Raw genomic sequence first — 20,352 nt, 5'->3', positions numbered from 1 at the left:
TTTTTAATTGTCATCACCACTTGTTGGTATGATTTTGTGGCTTGATTTAGATAGAGTTCCATGTCCTTTTGTGAGCCTCATGTGCACATAAAAATAGAACGGGTACAACCGACTACAACTAGTAACTACTGTATGGAAGAAAGGATTTTAATTTTACGAAAAGATGCAGTTTCATCTGAGTCAAGGTAACTTGGAAGAAACCAATACATTTCTTGAGGAAAACGCAAAACTAGTCACTTCTGTCTTCAACTAGATGAGCTTCAGTTACCCCTTAAGGGACACCACAAGGTGTCAAATCACTCATCCTTGCCGTCCTGATTTGGACATACCCGTGATGAGACGTGATTGGGATTCCAATTTTGGAGAACATGGACCAAAAATGATTTCCAAAAAAAAGAAAAAAAAGAGTGATTACCATATTGGTCAACTTGCAATGGAACACACCTCAACTGTGGGTTGTCAATCAAATTACTGACCAAAATATTTTGTATTTATTTGTAAATTGAATGCCCAACTGAAATTCAAGCAACATGCGTCATCTTAAGTTACATTTTATAAAAGCAGTTCAGCACAAACTGCAGAGAAAATGAGTAATGCTTGTATTTAAGTGAATAAGTAGAAATGGTGATTGAGTACAATGTGCAATTCTACACTGATGACCGTCCTATACACCAGGGGTGTCGAATCTTATCCAGAAAGGGCCGGTGTGTGTGCAGGTTGTTGTTTTAGCACAGGACTAAGACAGCTGATTCTACTCATCAAGGTCTTGATTAAAGACCACGATTAGTTCATTTGTATAATCAGGTGTGTTACTGCTGGGTTAAAACAAAAACCTGCATCCATGCCGGCCCTTTTAGGATAAGATTGGACACCTCTGCTATACACCTCTGCCTCCTCAGTTAGTCTAGCTCAGGGGTGCACAACTCCGGTCCTGAAGGGCCGGTCTGTGAGCTGGTTTTTGCTCCAACTAATTACATTTATTTTTCTGACAAATCATTATTTGGCTAATTAAATCATTAAATAATTAAAGCACAAAATCCTTAAGCGGATCGGCCCTTGCTGTGCACCCCTGGTCTAGCTTTATCAAATGCAGGCCGCTTTCCATGGCATACATATATGAATGTACTAATGAACTTGAAAATGCTGGAAAACCTAAATTGACTTTTTTCCAAGGCACTGAACTGGATAGATAAATGTTACCTTTTTAAAACACATTATGAATTCAACAAAATTGGATTCCTTTACAGCAGGGGTGCATAACAAGGGCCGATCCGTTTCAGGATTTTGTGCAAACTTCTGCTTTTAATGATTTAATTAGCTAAATAGACAGACCGAAACGCTACAGCAGTAGAAGTCCAATGAAGTGCTCACTGAGTGTATATGCATGCCAGTCCTAAAAAAAGACACTGGATGCAGTCTATCATAGTGCATTATGTTTTATTACAGGTTTTGTACTCCTCACTGCCTTCTGTACCATGCAGTATCATGACAGTCGATTGCTCTAAGAAGAAGGCAGCATGGCGTGTTTCTCTTACCACACTTTTGTACTCAAGTGCACAGGATCCTATGATTTGTTTATGCTAGAAATGCCACGTCTTACAATTGAATTAGGAAAAACCGCTTTTAAAGTATTTGCACCACATATGGAATACATTTCTGTAGGCACTTGAACCTGATACCCTGTTGTTTAAGATAAACTGAAGTGTATGCAATTGCTTGGTATAATTTAACTGTTCTAACTGTGTTTGTGTTTTTTAATGTGTATAAACCTTTCTATATTTTAAGTGTATGTTACTGTCAGATAATTTTATGAATTTGTTTAATGTAGGTGTTCAGGCGTGTGTGTATAAGGTCTTTGCACAAAGCTTCTATGAAATTTTATGTTCTGCAGACCTCCTCTGCAAAAGAGACCCCTGGTCTCAGTAAGACACTGAGTGAATAAAGGTTTTAATAAGTACAGCCCTCAGTGTCTACATTGTGACTGGGGGTACTCCAAAAAAAACCCACTAGATGGCAAGAAATATTTAGTTTGTGGACAACGTTTTCAAATGAACCCCATAGAGGAGGTCAATGATGGTCGTGCCTGAAGGGAATGGAACTGCCTACATGGTAACTGTTGGTCTAAGCCTCTAACAATTCATTAAATCTGAAACATGACATAACTGGCCACTGAAATACCAGAATATTGCATAGCTGTTTTGATATAAACCTCGTACATGGTACTTATGTTTGCTTTTTCGGATGGAGCCTGCTGTTGAACAGACAGATATGCCTGCTACCACAAGTACTTGTCTAAATTATGCTTATAGGTGGTTATACATGAACATGAAAATGGCAAGTATCAAAATCTAGTATCTAAATATACACTTTCTACAGCAGTATTGTTAGTATATGATGCATTTAGGTACAGTGAATGTATCAAGGGACAGTATAGCATAGGTGAAGAAACTGAACCAAATGTATTCTGGGCTTAGCAGCAATTGCATTGCTTTGGTGAAACCTCAAATTCAGCAACCGTAACCTTGAAGTCATCATTAATGCTTTATTATTGTAGGATATCCACTAATTAAATATTTTTCATTGCCAAGAAAGGAGGGTCAGTTGCGTTTTTCTGCCTTAAATTGGTTTAAGACCCCGCACAGAAAAACCATTAGGCAAACGGTCAATATGGAAAAACTTTATTACTTGCATAAAGGTAAGTAAAGTGCTCATCCCTAATATAGACGCACAGACAATCCTTGAAAATTGATAGGAAGGACACAGCTGTTTTTCATAAGCAAGCCCACTGCTGTGAACACACGTGACCGCACGCACACAAAAGCAGCAATCAAAGGTAACGAAACAAGCAGGAAGAGTGTGTGAAATTGCCCTGCTGGTGCTTTTGGTGAGACTTATTGGAGAACGAATGTGGTTATGCAGTACTGAGGCTTATCGCATGGTAACCAGCTCTTCAGAAGACGTGGGGTGGATGGCGATGGTCCCATCAAAGTCTGCCTTGGTGGCGCCCATCTTGACGGCTACAGCGAAGCCCTGGAGCATCTCATCACAGCCAAGGCCTTGCATGTGAAGCCCTACCACCTAAAAAAAAAAACAGGCCAGTAAGAATTGAAGAATAGGCTTCATTTCTAAACTAAGGTATAGGGCATCCATTTTCCAGCCAAATTCTAAATGGATATCACTGTCCTATTATTTTACCTTTACCTTCAGGCTATCAAATGAGACATTGTAAAATAATGTTGATATTTTCAAATGAAAGTTGCTTTGGGGTTATTGGTCATATTCTCTGCAGAGTCATAGGTTACAATCAGGTCTAGGGTCAGCCCTCAACAGGGAAGTGGAGTATGGAATGGGGAGTAAGCAGGAGAGTTACTTGGACCGGAGTTACTCGGTCCTAACTGCCAAACAAAATCTAAATAAAGCTGATTAATCATATAATTCTTTATCTGTTGCAACATAGCAAGGGGACATTTCTGACAAAATGACAAAAAAATTTTACCCTGTACCTTCTCCTCTTTGCCCACGCACACCAGCTTCATGACACACTTGGTTTTCCGGGTGGTGATGGCATGGTACATGGGTGTGAAGGATGTGTTGTAGGTCTTGACGTTCTCCTTGCCTTCCTTCTTGATGGCCTCCTCTGAAATGCATGGTGCTTGGATAAGACCAGTCCTTCATCACAGGAGTGAACTTAGAGAGATACTCTTAGCACCCATAATCCTGTTTTTCACTAATTCTCTATTTGTGTCATTGTAATGAGAACCAAACAAAATCATTCATTTTATGTCTCCCCATGTGCCAATTTTCTTGTGTTATTAGTTATTAGGAAAATATAGTCATAATATATTGTGGATGAATCCAGTTCAGCAAAGTCAGTTCTGCCTCTTCCCAGTTTCCAGCTTCCAGCTGTGCCCCTCTGAAGGCAAGGTTCTCCCCCCCTTTTGTTTGAAGCAGATATAATGTTGGCCTTCCTTGACTTGGATGGCTTTTCACACCGACACAGCTGCTCTGGCAATTTCCATCAATGATTTCAGGAGGATTCTTCTGCCTTCTGGCCTTTCAAACTTTCATTTCAGTTTGGTGGGACTGTTTTGTGAGACACACGCTGGGATTTGGCACTTTCTTTCATTTATTTTCTTTTGCAACTGGTATTTGTCTTTGTTTGTAACTTCTTTGTTTAAGGCAGTTGAACCAGTCTATAGATTTGACATGGATCTATGTTGTAACTTAATACATTTCTTAATTTTAATCTGCTTGTGAGTTGTACATTTTTGATAAAGGTTGATCCAACAGGTTGCTCTGCCTATCAAATAATTGGCAATTTAATTGATCATTGATATCTTTGATAATAATGAATACATTAAATCAGATACATTTATTTTATGTGTTGAATAAGTGAAGGGTTTTAACAGTTGATGCGGTTGTGTTTGGTATTCAGAGTGCTGAACGTTAAGTGAGAGTGTTAAAATTGCCTGATTCGGAAATGGACCATATTTCACGTTAAACTTCACTTCCCCGACAAACAAATATGGCAGTTTATATTTTAATGGAGTCTCACCTAGGGCAGGCCAAAGAGTTTGAGTCTAGCATTCTAGCCTTTCTAATACTACCTACACAAAATGTTGTATTTGTAAACAAATAAGGGTGACAAATAAGGCTAGCTAAAGTAGCAATTCCACAGGTAGGGCAGAACACAAGGAAAAGATCCTCAGGCATAGCTGAGCTACACATAGGGAGGGTGTTCATTAATTCATTCATTCATTCATTATCCTAACCCGCTTATCCTGAACAGGGTCGCAGGGGGGCTGGTGCCTATCCCAGCATACATTGGGCGAAAGGCAGGAATACACCCTGGACAGGTCGCCAGTCCATCGCAGGGCACACACACCATTCACTCACACACTCATACCTATGGGCAATTTAGACTCTAGGGTGGTACAGGGTTTTATACAGCCTAACCTGCATGTCTTTGGACTGTGGGAGGAAACCGGAGTACCCGGAGGAAACCCACACAAACATGGGGAGAACATGCAAACTCCACACTGAGAGGCCCCGGCCGACGGGGATTCGAACCCAGGACCTCCTTGCTGTGAGGCGGCAGTGCTACCCACTGCACCATCCGTGACAGATAGGGTGTGTCAGTGGAAACATCTCTGGCTTGCCTCAGGTGAGTTCTATGAGGTCTGAGTTTTAAGGGCGAACACTAAAGTCATTTTTGTGAAGGGCGAGCGCTTACCTTCTGTGAGCCCCACGGTGCCAATGGGTGGGTGACTGAACACTACGGTGGGAATGTTGCTGTAGTCCACTTTGGAATCCGCTTTCCCCTCAAACAGCCTGTGTGCGAGCTTCCTGCCTGCAGCAATGGCAACTGCACACACACACACACACACACACGCACGCACACACATGCATGCACACGCACACACACGCACACACACGTGTTAACTTCTGCCCGTAGCGTCCCCCTTTTCAATAATAGTTTTCCAAGAAAAAGTAACATTCATTTTTAAACTCTGGTAATAAATACGTGTTAAATTATCATTTTAAATAAGGTCTACTTTGCTCTTCTCCAAAAGCAAGTATTTTAGTCCTATATTTTAACTTTTAGAATATTTTTTCCATTATATATGCCAATGAGAGAAAATAAATTACAAGACTAAAGCAGGGAGAGAACAAGCTGAGGGAACAGCTTTTTTAGGGGAAGGCTGCTTCCAGGTTGAGACTGTGGAAAAAGAGAGAGGCTTATGGCTTTGGTTGCTCATAGTTCTGTTCTTCACACAAGGCCACCTCTCTGATTGCATTATTGGTGGAATGCAATTTATAAATCCATTCTTTTGTAACCTCCATTCCAGACAGATCAGGAAAGTTGATCTACCCTTCAGTTCAGGAAGTGATGTTACAACCTTGTTTGTAATATAATTATTTTTCACACAGCTTCCATTGTTCTTGTTACAATACAGATTTGTTTATTCATTAATACAAACTAAAACATTTTGAGTGGTTTGTCTTAATTTTTTTATTTAAAATTACTGAAACCTATTAGCTAAAGACAATGTAAATCGAGGCAACAGAAAATTGGCTTTTATTCTGATCAATTCTCTCAGACTGTTTTTGTTTGATTTGCTGGACTATTGCTCAAGCAATTAGCAGAGTAATCCTGAATAGTTGGCAGCTAATCTCCTTTTTCTTAATTGTAACTTGTGGGATCATTCTTCCACAGATTCTTTCACAAATCCACAGATCACATACCCACCGTTCGGATAAATTTAGTGATCATTCTACGTTCCCTGACCCAGTGAAGTTGTAACGATCAGTTCATCTGAACTGGTGTTCTGGAGTTGAAATGCTTACATGCGGAAGTCCAAAATGTCTGATGGGAGTTTGCTCTCTAGCCTGGTGAGTATCGTCTAAAAGGGCCAGCGAGCAAAACTGCAGGAAGTGAGCAAAACGTACCAGGTGTCAGCAGGGCTTTGCCGCAGACGTCGCCCACGGCATAAATGCCTTTGCGGCTGGTGTTCTGAAACTCGTCCACCAAAATGTGTCCCTTCTCATCCTGTTTTACACCCTGAAACAGACACGTAAGGCATTAATTTATTTCCTTTGTGTCATTGACTGTATTTCTATGTACAATTGAAGCAAAACCATGAAATGCATGCCATACCTACCAACAGATGTACATACTCTAACCAGTGTAGTTTTTTCCCCACTCACATTAATGGACAAGTAGTGTGATGAACAAATGAGCATTGAATAAAACCAGTGCCCACTGTTCCCGACCTATGGAGCATAAGCACTCCATTGGACTGCATAATGCTACAGGAAGGTGCATTATTTGCAAGCAATCTCTTAAGATGCTCACACAATCTGGCACGCAACAAATTCCAATCATTTTCAAGGGAGAGCCTTGCTGGTGAGTGGACCATATGCAGCTAAACCACTAGTCAATCGTGCAGTAACATGCTGAACCCAGGGCAATTGTGTCTGGGGATGTATCGATGCTCAGTTGGCCAATGTCCCAGGTCCCTGTCCCAATCCTTCATCGTAAAATATTGTGTAGTCACCATGTTCTTAAGGTTGAGGCCATCAGTGTTTGGCTCACGGCCGATAGCCCACAGCAGACAGTCCACCCCCTGGACGGTGCTAATTTCCTCCTTCTCCTCTTCTTTCTCGGGGTCCCTGGTGACCAGCGTCACCTCCAGGCCCTTCTCCTTCTTACTCACAGACTTTACCTGGATGACATGGTTTGGATACAGAAACCAAGCACATACATGCTCAGTGAGCAATTTATTAGGTAGACGTGTACACCAGCTTGTTAATGCAAATATTTAATCAGCCAATCATGTGACAGCAACTAAATGCATAAAAGCATGCAAATATGGTCAAGAAGTTCAGCTGTTATTCAGGCCAAATGTCAAAATGGAGAAGAAATTTGATCTAAGAGACTTTGACCATGGAATGATTGTTGGTGGCAGACAAGGTGGTTTGAGTATCTGAGAAACTGCTCATCTCCTGTCATTTTCACACACAACAGTCTCGAGAGTTTGCAGAATGGTACGAAAAACAAAAAACATCCAGTGAATGAGAGAGGTCAGAGGAGAAGGGCCAGACTGGTCGAACAGGACAGGAAGGTGACAGTAATGCAAATACCAACGCATCACAACAGTGGTATGCAGAAGAGCATCTCTGAACATACAATGCGTCAAACCTCTAAGTGGATAGGCTACAGCAGCAGAATACCAATAAGTGAAAAAAATATTTCTGCTCCTCCCTCGATGTCTTGTTTTTTAAATTGTCAACCAGATAATAGAAGTGCTGTATGACATTCCTGTGTTTAAATGTTTAAATGTAATGTTTATCAGTGGCATTACTATGAAACAATGAGTTTGGTGGGACAGCTTGTATTTTGTTTTTTTCTCCTGGTCCTTGTCTATTTAACGTGAATGAATCATGTTGCAACGATTGCATTGCTCCTAAATAAGGGGAGTTAATTCAACTGTAAGCAAGTCACCACCAATTAACCAATTGCAATAACTCAACCAATTAATTAACTAGTGATTTTAAAGGAAGTCACTACCAGCTGCAACTCATGACCTGTCTTCGTTTGCCAAACAGGTTTGTTCCTGAATAACTACTGAAGAGTAAAGATAAAAAGAAATTCTAGATGACTGTGGATTTCCTTGTCTTTCTACTTTGGCATAAGAGAAGTGAAACAAACTGACAGAAAAGTCGGACAACACACCGAAAGACCGCACCTAGTCCAACCACAAAAATGCCACAGACAACTGTGATTATGGATACAGGACCTTACCTGTGTGTTCTTCCATAACTCTATGCCGATATGTTCTAATTCCTTAGTGCAATTGGAACTTATCAAGGAGTCAAAGCTTCTCAGCACCTAAAGTAAACAAAGATTTAAGAAGTTAATTTGATGTTACCAGTAGTAAGTTGCAGTAGCAGTCAATGTCATTGCGGCGGCCAATAATATTCAAAAGCTCCTCCGCAGTTCTCCAGAGTCAGTGGGATGGATATCGAGGGGAGAACAAGTAAATCTCACAATTTTTTATTTTTTTTGCAGTGTTGATATTTTAAAAATCCTCTATGAAAAAATGGTCTATGTCATCTTCATAATAGGTTGGTATTCTATTGCTTTTATTTTTGATCAGGCAGATGTGTCACAGAGAACGATGCTGTTGTACAAAGAATTCACCTAGCTGTTTCTACTGTCTACCTGTCAAAGAGAAGACTCTTGTTTCAATATTGTGTAATTCAATCATCCTGGAAAAATAAGAATTATTATTATTTATTATTATTTTGTAGGAGTAGTCATCATCATAAGTGTAACAATACATAAGACAACCTGTGTCTGAGGGGGTTCTTACCGCGCCCTGCCGGATAATGATAGAGGTTTTGGACCCCAATGTAGAGAGGATGCCCGCCATCTCCACAGCAATATACCCTGCCCCCACAACAATGGTACGCCTGTTGGCCGGAGTAAAAGAAGAGTTAGTGCATCATAAGAGCTGCCCTTTAATTCACTACACAGTCAATGCAATGTGTGGATTATAAATGCAAAGCAATAGAAACAAAAAAACTGGTCCTCAAGTCTACGCTTCTGGTCCCCTAGTCTCTTGTCTACCTCTATTTCCGATGGTGGAAAAGGGGCCAACAGGCATCAGAACAACTCTGAAAGTCCTCTCCTACATCCAAAACTACTCCCTACTGATCCTGGAACAACCTACTAACACTTTTACCTAACGTTTGCCTGATACTGACTTTTGCTTGCCAACTGATAGACTGGACCTACACACATCACAATGTGACAGCAATGGCTTTAGTTTACTGATGGCCAAGTCAGACCCTTTCAGGAAGCTGTAAATCAAGCATTTTGGTTGGTGAAAGTCGAAGAAGACTTTTGAGGGTACAGTAAGACATTTAATTTATATCATGGTGGTGGTATTTTGCATTGCCTTTCTGTATTCCTTTTTGTTTCCTTTCTGAAAATGTCAGTATATGCTATTGCTATGTTCCGGCCACAGCTGCCACAAGGTTGCTCTTTTGAGTTGCGATAAAGCTGGGTGTTATCGTTTTATTTTCAATGTTAGGCTACTGTGGCAGTTATCTATGTGGATTTGTTAGTGCAAACAATGCTAATTCTTATCGCCCAAAGTGGAAAGGCTAACGTTGATGTTGCAGTCCATTTATGGTAATGTGAATTGTTGGATGTGATTTATGTGGTTTATAAAGCCTATATTTCAATGGCCTGCTACGTGCTTCCCTACACTTTGTAAAAGGCTGTCGTGGAGTTTATCTGACGAATTGCTAGTGCTACCACGATTTGTATCTTCCGACAAGATTTCCTCCCGTCATTTCTCTATCAAAGCGATTCTAATATGGTTATTTTGTTATAGTGCTGTATTAGCCATGCCAAGTTATTCAGTGCTAACGTGGTGTGATATTGTCTGTTGTGTTTTCATTTTCCACAGAATTTTTTTTTTAAAAACAGGTGATGATGGGGTGAGGAGCTTCACTATTTATGATTACTTTCGGAAACACACCATTAAATAGCTATAATAGTTAGGTTTTGAGACAGGCTACTAGGCTGGTTTGAATGTCTGCCTCATGGGAGAAAAGGGACAAAATCAACCAGTTTTTATTTCGTTCTACCCAGCTCAGCAAGGCAAGACCAGTAAATTCTGATGCTGCTCGGAAGGGTAAATAGAGGCACAACTCACAATAAACACCAGCACTTAATTGCTCATGAACACATGCGCACAAACACACACACACACACACACACACACAGATGCCAAATTACCAGCAACTGCTTACTTTGGCAGGGATTCAAGTTCAAAAAAGCCATCACTTGTGATTCCAAGGCCCGCTCCTGAAATGAGATCAAACAAAAGCAACCAATGTGGATCCCTCATTAACCATCATGAAAAGTACCACCATGAATTTATTGCTTTTATTAAAGGGCACTTTGGTTTTCCAAAAAACAAAAGAAAAGTGAAACCCAGGGAAAGCTATTAGTTGTATAGTCTAGATAATTTATACTATACTGACTATTTAGTTGTATGGTCAATAAATAGTCAATTAAAGGTACAATAGGTATGATTTTTGTGTTAAAACATTGTTACAAGACCATTGTAAATCCCTTCCTATCATTGAAAAAGGCTCACTGACATGCTGACTCACCCTCTGCCTGTGTTTATAGTCCCCAAATTCGGGTTACAAAATATACAGTTGACAGACTGACACTCCAAAATATTGTACAGCTTTACAATAATTCAAGCTCATTGGTTGAAAATTGGTTCTAATTGCCAGAGCCAATGGCGTTTCAGCATCAGCGTGTTCACAGATAAGGGGTAGGGATACACAGTGAGGGTTTGAGGGTGTTTGTTGCTGCAATTCCTCTCGACTGTTAGGAGTCCAAATTACCTAATGTACCTTTAAGTTGATCTACATGTGCTAGGTCTTAACTAAACCCTTTCCATTTGGTTCATATTTAATTAAGTGTTTATGTATGTATATATATATATATATATATATAAACAAAAGCCCTGTCCAGGCACATACAGTTCAATTCACTTAACAGTCACATTTACAAAATTACCATTCACAGAATGGTACTTACAAACTTCCTTTTCACACCTAGATTTTGCACAGGTACCTTGCTAGAGAAAATTGATTAGAATAAAAAGAAATTAAGTGCTTAAAATGCAGAACATTTCATTCACTTCTGTCTCACAACAACATCGTATGGCACAGTTAATGCTGTGCCACTAATAACTCTACAACTATTGAAATACAAAAAGTGTGTAAATCATTTTTACTGATGTACAGTGTACAGTATGCAAATACTTACCCGGCACTTCTTTGTCGCTGAGGACTATAGGGCGCCCCCCAGTGGCAATGAGGATGTGTGGTGCTGTGTATTTTTTGCCGTTGACCTCCACTGTAGGCTCAGGGTCATCTGTGAACACTGCTTGGCCAACAATCGTTTCAATCTTTGCCTGTTGGAAACCAGTTCAAGCAGAGCCTTTGAGATTAACCGAAACTATATTGCTTTATTGCTCTAAAGGTTTTGACACTTTCTCAAACACCAAATAATAACTGTTTAAACTAATCAAGTTGAATCAAGTATAAATGATGATAAAATGTTTTCATGATCTGGAAAGAGCTAGGGCTTAGTCGTGTAAATGAAGAAGATTTCCCAAACTCCCAAATATCTCTCCCTCCACCTAGCTATAAGGTGCCCAAATAATGACTTGGGGTTCTGTATGCTCAGAAATTAGTGCTTTTTGGACTTAGTTAAAAGAAGCCTCATATTACAGAATTCAGGAACCCTGTAATATGAAATTGGAACCAACACACCTTATATGCTTAAATGTGAGCACTTAAGTGTATATACAAGATGAGCTTCTAGAGTCAGTGGAGTTTAAACAGGACTAGCTGGATACAACACAACATAGTGAGTATGCATTTATCCACTTAACAATTAGAGCACAGTGCTATAAAAACGCTCCCTTTTTGATTTCCTCTACTTTTGCATATTTGTCACACTGAATGTCACAGCAAATAGACAAAATGTACTGTTAGCAAAGGGAGCCTGAGTAAATGCATTACACATTTTTATTTTATTTTATTTTTTTTATTTAATGAAACAAACTTATCAAACATTCATTTCACCCATGTGAAAAAGTAATTGCTCCCTTAAACTTAACTGGTTGAACCACCTGTAGCAGCAATACTTCCTGTAATTTGATATCAGTCTTTCACATCACTGTACAGGAATTTTAGACCAGTGTTCTTCGCAGAACTGCTTCAATTCATATAACTCCACTGAACCACAGAGCCATTATATCCAAATTGAGAATACCTGGAACAGTGGTGAATCTTCCCAGGAGTGGCCTGCCTGCCAAATTTTCTCCAAGGGTGCAACAACTCATACAGGAAGTCACAAAAGATCCCAGAAGGAGATCTGCAGGCCTCTCTAGCCTCAGCTAAGGTTAGTGTTCATGACTCTGCAATAAGAAAGACACTGGGCAAGAATGTGATTTGTGGGGGAGTAGCAAGCCAGAAACCATTGCTAACCAAGAGAAATATCAATGCTCATCTTATATTTGCAAAAAAGCATCGGGATGATCCCCAAGCCTTTTGGGATAATGTTTTATGGACAGATAAAGGGGGCCTTTTTGATGATACCGGTCCCATTATGTCTTCCATAAAGCAATGTGATTGTGTGGGGATGCTTTCCTGCCTCTGGACCTGGAGGACCTGCCACTATCGGGTTATACGACAAGGCAATGCTCCAAAACACAAAAGCAATTCCACATCTGAATGACCGAAAATAAACTAAATTTTGGAGTGGCCTAGACAGACTACAACCCAACAGAGGTGCAGTGGGAGGACCTGAAATTAGCAGCTCACGCTCAAAAGCCAACTGAATTGGCTGAATTAAAGCAGTTCTGCAAACAAGAGTGGGCTAAGACTACCACACACTGATGTGAAAGACTGGTATTCAATTTTAGGAAGTGTTTGGTGGTGGGTATTGCAGCTAAAGGTGGCACAACCATTTATTAAGTTTAAGGGGGCAATTGCTTTTCCACATGGGTGATATGGTGTCTGATAACTTTTTCCATTTAAGAAATGAAATAATCATTTTAAAAATGTGTTTTTTGTTTATTCAGGTACCCTTTGTGTAATATTACATTTTGTCTAGAGATCTGAAACTGCATGACAAATGCAATAACAGAGGAAATCAGGAAGGGGGTAAATACTTTTTCACAGCACTGTATATCAAAATAATGTGTGTGCATTTATTTTTAGAACAATAATAATTGTAAATCTCAGACTGACATGAAAGTTGTTACTGTACACAGGACAGAATTTACCTTGTCAAGATTATTCCGATAAATCTGATTCAGACGGCTAAGGTATGCATCCCTTTTATTCTTAATAAAACTGAAATCAGAAAGAAAATGCACAACCCTGTATGATTAACTGACATTTGGCAAATTCAATAATCCCATTATTTATTGATGCCCCAACACAAGGAAATTTAAAAAACGTATTTAGCTAATTATCCGTTCATTGGGATATATTTTTCCTTTAAACAGGTAACTGAACTTGAAATTAAGAACTGAAGTTGCCACTGTAAATTCCTCCCTGAGAGAATACATTTCCAAACACTCCTGCCCAACAATTGCGAGGCTTTGAGATTCGAACAAGAACCAACATATCCAGAATATCACCATCACACATGTATCCACCGAATGGAGGTCACTGCAGGTGTTGGCTTGGCAGCCCCTCTGGAACAAAGCTCAACCAAAGCCTTGTGTAGTCCCAATGGTTACTCACGGCCAGCTGAACTGCATGCTTCCTCCCTGGAACCCATAGTCTGCGTGGTCATGGAGGAACTCGGCATGGACGGCAGTGTTCCACATGACCTGAGGCGGAATGAAAAACCCCTGTCTGCCAACAGCTTTCATTGCTTTACACTTTGTGCCATGACAATACGAAATCCAAAGAAATCATTTATTTGGATGTGAGATTTAATATGTACAGTATATACACTCTGTGAGCACTTTATTAGGTATTTTTTAGACTTCTACTGCTGTAGCCTATCCACTTAGAGTTATGATGCATTGTGTGTTCAGAGATGTTCTTCTTCTGTCACCTACCTGTCAGCTTTGACCAGTCTGGCCATTCTCCTCTAACGTCTCTCATTAACAAGGTGTTTCTGTCTGCAGAACTGCTGCTCACTGGATTTATATTTGTTTTTTGCACCATTCTTTGCAAACTCTAGAGACTAGAGAGCAAACTCTAACGGCTCAAGCCACTCTGTCTGCCACCAACAATCATTCCACAGTCAAAGTCACTTAAATCACATTTGCATTGTACTGCTGCCACACAATTGGCTGATAATCGCATGAATAAGTAGGTGTAATAAAGTAAAAATGTTCCTAATAACCTGCTCAGGGAGTGTATTTGCCTTGCCTGGGGTACAGACAGAGACTGCATATGTGTGTATGTGATTAGCCATTCCATACACTTTACATAAGATTTGCTTCTGAATTACAATCAAGTTTCCCCAGAAATAATTACGCTTAACAACATGTTCTAATTAGATTATGTGTGCGAGGTAGGCTGAACAACTTCAAGGAAGAGTGCAAACACTTTCCTGACTACTACGATATGCCCTCGAAAAGGCAGTTGTGGAATAAATATTGTATACAGGATCTTCTGTGTCACCCATGGAAAAGAAAGAAGGGCGAGGGAGCCGTACCTTCTTTGGAACACAGCCAACATTGACCTACGGGGAAGAAAAGAGAGGAGAGTTAAGATCGCATGTGGATTGTTAGACATACTGAACCATCATGCTGCCTCACCTGTCGTTGCATCGCACCCGCTATGAAGCCATATTCACATATTTGCATCACTCATAACGCACTTATATACATAATAGTTGTTGGCAGCAACAAGGATTCGCTAACATGTAAAGGAAATTGTATTCTTCAACTTAACTGCAGTGTTATCATATTGCCGGTACATTTTGAACTTCAGCCATAAAACACCATGAGACAATAAAATATAAAAATCACATCATCCCAGAGGATCCTATTCCCTTTCTACAGACACAATGTCTGATAAATGCCTCTCCTGTTAAACGTTGTAGGCTGAAACTATTCTTTTCACTTTATTTGTATTGCACCTTTAACACAAGCGATGTAGTTAAAGGTACTTAACATTTCAGCACAAAGCTGTTATGTATGGACAACTGCAACTAATATAACAATTAAGTATAACAATGCAACTTAATTGTTGGTGTATAAATCTACATATAAAAATTTACATTTCAGTGTTTGTCACTTTCATCAAATGTAAGACTACAAATCACCACTGTTCGACATGTATCCTTAAATGGAGATGGGACCAACGTTTTAGCTTACTCTTTAAAGATTCACTCAAAATTGCATAGGACTACCAAGAGCAACTTACACAGCTCATATGTATATTACAAATAATCAATTTATACAGCTGTCAATTGCCTCAAGCAAATTAGGTTCAGCTCCTTGTTCAAGGATACAACTGACAGTGCCCCAACTGGGAATAAAGCCAGCATCCTGAGTTACACTGTAAGTCTTGTTCCCCTACCATTTGGGTTAAGTACCTTCAAGGGTTCATAGGTGTTGCCTAACCAGATAATTGCACCTCTGGGGTACAAGTCCAGTTCCTTAACCACTATACTACACTGTCACTCATTCAAGCTCACTCTGCACTGCTGTTTTGTACTGTGGTTAATAATAATTGTCATTGTATTGAATAGATGCATTACCAAAAAAATTAAGGAATGTATCAAAATAGGAGACTGGCTCATAAAATCAACAACCATTTCCATCCAACCCTACAACAGAAATCTTTCCATGTCTTTTCACAATGTGATTATTGTCATCAAAACACTAGCTCGTCCTGGAATACCTTTGCACAACCAATCAGGAAGTCAGATTCGGATCTAAAACCTGTCTCTCCCTTTTTTCTCAGCTCTTGAGACATGCACTTGAAGGTGCCACTAATTTGATAGTATCTTTGTCTATCTCTAGCTTGACTGGTTTACTTACATAAAATGCACGTTGGTAAACTGTTTTGGCTAAAAGTGTCTGCCAAATGCAATATCACATTCCTTGCTGTAGATTTTGCCAGCAGTTTGTTGTGCATCCCCTTTCACAGCAAACCTGAAGGACTGCATATCCAATGTCACCATGACAGCCACTTCTGGTTACCTTCTGTCAGGTCACTAGGCCCCCATGCCAAAGATGCTCAACAGAGGAATGAGATGACTTACTCCCATTCTGTGCCTTCCTTTTTCTGCTTCTGCCATGTGCCAACATGTTGAGACTGTGACCTAATTCATGTTCCCATAACAAGTGCACAAATTTCCACCTGGAGCTATGCATGACAATGACCTCCCTGCAACCTGAACACATTGTGACCAGTCTGATAATCCAACAGGAACCAATGATAACTAACCGATAGTCCAGTCTTTATCATGCATGACCAGCCTTAACATTCTATCTTTGTAAATTAGAAATTGGCTCCACTTCTGCTTGTCTGAGGGAAACTGACACTTCCTCAGGGTGTAATTTCCATCTAACAGGAGGCCTACTGCCTGTTGCCCTTAGCTCTGTGGCATTTTCTCCTTGAATAGGTATCCTCTACCATTCAGCTTCCACATAAATGATCCGCAACATCCAAATATAAAAAGAATTAGACTTAAATGAAAGATGTAATGATTATGTGACAATTAAGTCTGTAATGAATTATTTGGAAGAATATTTGAATTGCATTTTTGCTCATTACAACTAAGTCCTCTGATAATATTATTAATTTGATAAAAACCGAGTGAATGCAAATGTTTTTGCAAACTATTAATTATTTAGACAGAAGTAATTTGAATTTCATATATATATATATATATATATATATATATATATATATATATATATATATATATATATAGAATTCTGCCCTCACAAAAGACAGGTAAGGAGGCGGTGCATACACAGGAAGGATAAATGTATGCAATTAAGTATAAAAATCGAATTGTCCTTGCAGAACATCTTACTGAAAATTGTTCAAGTAGTGGATGTGAAAGAGTAGGCTACAGGATCAAGTTCCTTGTTGGCCTCGTCGGTTCCTTTCTTATCGTGAATAAGCTATTTCCGGTGCGACAGAACCACCCAGATAACTGACGGGAATAAATATGCGCAGGTCGCTTGCCCAATGAGCATGTTGGCCACTGCAAAAAAAAAAAAAAAAAAAAAAAAAGGATCCTGCCATCTCGTTGGCGCCACACTGCGCCACTTCATCACAATATGTTATTAGTAATGTTGCTTCTTGCTATTTCTTATTTTATTTGCAAATATTTTAACGGTAATCTCATGGATTCACGATTCTTGCCAGTAGCTATGTGGCCTTCAGCTACAACCATGTGAGGAAATATCAGGGAAACAATGCGACAGTTGTTTCTGGGACGACTGCAGATACGCAACTAAAATACATATATATTGATTCTGTTGTATTTTATCTGACAATTTTAAATGTAGTCTACTTTGTCTGAGGTACCCAAGCAACTGTTACAGTAAATTACAAAAAAGTTCGGCTAAAGCAATGTATCAAAATAGGAGATATAACCGGCGAAGTTGTACACGTCTCACGCAGGTGGAATACCATACGCAGGTGGCTGAAGCGGGTATGGTTTTTGATTAAGGCCGTAGTGGTACAAGTTTCGCCACTCTCCGCGCTATATTATAATATTTTTAGCATTTCTTCTTAAGGGGAGGTCTTCATTCAAGCCCTTTTGTTGTTGTTTTTTTGTCCTGCACAATTTTTTAAATGTGTTCTGTATGTCTCTGTCCTTTGTTGTCCTTACTTTGGTTGTGGAAAAAAACATGCTCTTCCATCCCTTGTCTGCTGCCAATGTAGGCTACATTAGTGTAGGCATACTTTTATTTATTGCCATTACTGTATGTATGCCTCATAGAGGCCTCATAGAGGCACACAGCACTATTATAATTCTCTCCTTCATAATTATTTGTAGGCAAGGGATATTTCATATGTTTTGCTATAAAGCACATTAATGTAGTGGGTATTGAAAAAATAAATTCACAAACAAGAAACAATTTTAAGTAAACATAAACAAGAGGTATGGTCGCCAGTTTATGCATTTGTCAAAATCCACAAACCACAAACTTGACATGTAGCCTACATCTGGCAACCTTCGCCTTTTTTCATGCACACTACTGATAAAAACCATGCCAAAAAGAAATAATTTAAAGTCGAACAACTTAAAAACACTGAGGACCCACTCGGACTGACTGTTTGGGGCGTTAACGTAAATTAAACTTCAAACATCACGCTCCACTGTAATAAGAAAGTGCGAGGAAATTACTGCTGTTGCCTTCCGACCCTTTGTAGAGCTCGCACAAAGTCAGGCAAATTTACAAAAATCACAGAATGCTTATACTAGGGCACATTTTACTTAGGATACTTATTGAAATAACCTATGTCGCCTATTATTATTATTGGCTTTGGTAAATTTCGTTACGTGGCTCAGAAAGTGAAACACACCGTACGACATATGAGCATTAGCCTAATAGAAGTGCAAAAATATAACCCCAAACGGAACATTTAGACTTCTTTAATTTTACAACAATGATTGTGTTTACTCACGCAGGTACCTCCGAGTTTGTGACTCTCGATCACGGCAGCAGTGGCTCCGAGTTCAGCCGCTCTCCGTGCACCAGCTAGTCCACCAGATCCACCGCCAATGACCAGAAAGTCAAACCGGGTCACTGAGTCTGATGCCATAGCCCTGCTGATGATAAGGTGTCTGTGTCTCCAAGAAAAACGAAGAGATCGCTGGAATGTATAAAGTGTTGCTTGTGCAAGAGTAAACGGTAGTATTATTCCCATGACCAGGAAGCGCCCACTTCGCTGAACCGATCCATTTACAATATTTAAATGGGAGGGACATGATACGTGAAAGCCAGTGCTTCGTCATTGTGACTGGCAACAAAGAATTGTAAAACCCAGTGACCGTTCAAACAATGGCCCTGGTACAGTAACAGCTGCTTGGGTACCTCAGTCAAACTAGACTACATTTAAAATTGTCAGATAAAATACAACGGAATCTGGATCTGTTTAGGCTATATACGTTACCCGTAGCCTAATAGTAGTCTTATGTTCTATACAAATTGAACGTTGACAGCCAGCATTTTGATAAGTAGCTAAGTTAGCTAGTAGGCTAACTGTGGTTTAAATGCTGAGAGACAGCTAAGTAGGCTACCCTGACTGTCAACGTTGTCTAAAGACAACATCCGTGTCTTAGTATTGCCACAAGCAATCAACGGTTCAGAATGTTAACAGTCCAATGATATACTAAGTTAGCTATCAAACTTACCGAAAGGGAATCACTGTCATAGCTGCATTGTTCCGAGCATAAAGTTCAGAAAACTGAAACAGATGAGCCCTCTTTGCATATAACTTGACATAATTCATGCCTGATCGTTACTTGCTGGTCAGTTCTGTTGTTAAATCATTCCTCCTGTTGCCATTTACATGAAAGCAGAGTCGACACGCTTTTACCCTTATTTGATTCTTTGAAGTAGAACAAATAAATTAGAACTTGTTGTTAGTCGGGACTATTTTGGCTGTCACATTCTAAAAGGGAAGCGGAAATCCGTCAGTAGACGAATCCCGACGAAACTTACAAAGTAAAGGTGTTCCCTATGGACAGAACGATTACTTGGCCTCAATTTAAAATTGAATCTAGTATATATTTTAATTGACTCTTATATCCTATAACGAAAATGTATTTTATCAATGTAGAAGTGTTCCCCGTGGTTGATTGCTTTGCCTCAATTTGTAATTCCATCCAGTATATCTTTAATTGGCTCCAATATACAATACAAGTGTACAAGTTATACAGATTTAACAAAAGCAGTGTTCCACAAAGTCAATATTTGTTTGTGGTACACCAGTAAATGTCTGGTTATTTTTGGCCTGTTGGATTGAAAGGCTGGGAATTCATTTGATTACTTCCACGATTTTAACAATTTTATTATATGATCATACAGTATACTCACACAATATGATACACCACTGGAACAGTTAGTTATTGCCATCTAATGACTATCAATATGTGGAATTTTAGTGAGTAACGTTGGTGGTACCAGTTGGTGGTTAATTGATTATCACTGATTAGCTCATGAGTCCAGTCACCCTGGGCTGAATCTGTCTCAGACTAGGGAAGAAGAATGAAAACCAGAATTTTGTTGGGCTCAAGGACAGGGT

At 39.5% G+C, this 20,352-nt stretch overlaps 1 protein-coding gene across 4 annotated transcripts; it reads right to left on the bottom strand.

The window, feature by feature from the left end:
* Nucleotides 1–2,662: 2,662 nt before the first annotated feature.
* gsr (glutathione reductase) lies at nucleotides 2,663–19,709 on the bottom strand. 4 transcript variants are annotated; one of them, XM_061251178.1, is made up of 14 exons: nucleotides 19,460–19,709; nucleotides 18,730–18,895; nucleotides 14,786–14,812; nucleotides 13,858–13,946; nucleotides 13,392–13,461; nucleotides 11,363–11,510; nucleotides 10,327–10,381; nucleotides 8,877–8,976; nucleotides 8,306–8,392; nucleotides 7,059–7,226; nucleotides 6,451–6,562; nucleotides 5,234–5,365; nucleotides 3,504–3,637; nucleotides 2,663–3,078 (listed from the first exon to the last, which is right to left on the bottom strand). In XM_061251178.1, exons 1-14 carry the CDS (start codon nucleotides 19,555–19,557, stop codon nucleotides 2,929–2,931), a joined length of 1,536 nt encoding a protein of 511 aa, XP_061107162.1. In that variant the 5' UTR covers nucleotides 19,558–19,709; the 3' UTR covers nucleotides 2,663–2,928. The 4 variants fall into 4 exon arrangements, with proteins under 4 accessions (XP_061107162.1, XP_061107163.1, XP_061107164.1 ...); XM_061251179.1 differs by having other exon boundaries at nucleotides 18,730–18,874; XM_061251180.1 differs by having other exon boundaries at nucleotides 18,738–18,895; nucleotides 19,460–19,707.
* Between the last annotated feature and the right edge of the window lie 643 nt (nucleotides 19,710–20,352).

Source organism: Conger conger, chromosome 8, assembly GCF_963514075.1.
Source record: "Conger conger chromosome 8, fConCon1.1, whole genome shotgun sequence".
NCBI lineage: Eukaryota > Metazoa > Chordata > Actinopteri > Anguilliformes > Congridae > Conger > Conger conger.
Note: the sequence above shows the minus strand (reverse complement) of the source record. Positions and strands in the feature narration are given on the sequence as shown.

Coding starts and splice junctions, on each gene's coding strand:
- gsr (XM_061251178.1), bottom strand. CDS start 19,557: ATGAATTATGTCAAGTTATATGCAAAGAGGGCTCATCTGTTTCAGTTT. Junction 13,947..14,785: donor TTGGCTGTGTTCCAAAGAAG/GTACGGCTCCCT, acceptor ATTCCGCCTCAG/GTCATGTGGAACACTGCCGT. Junction 6,563..7,058: donor GCCTCAACCTTAAGAACATG/GTGACTACACAA, acceptor TGTCTGTTTCAG/GGTGTAAAACAGGATGAGAA.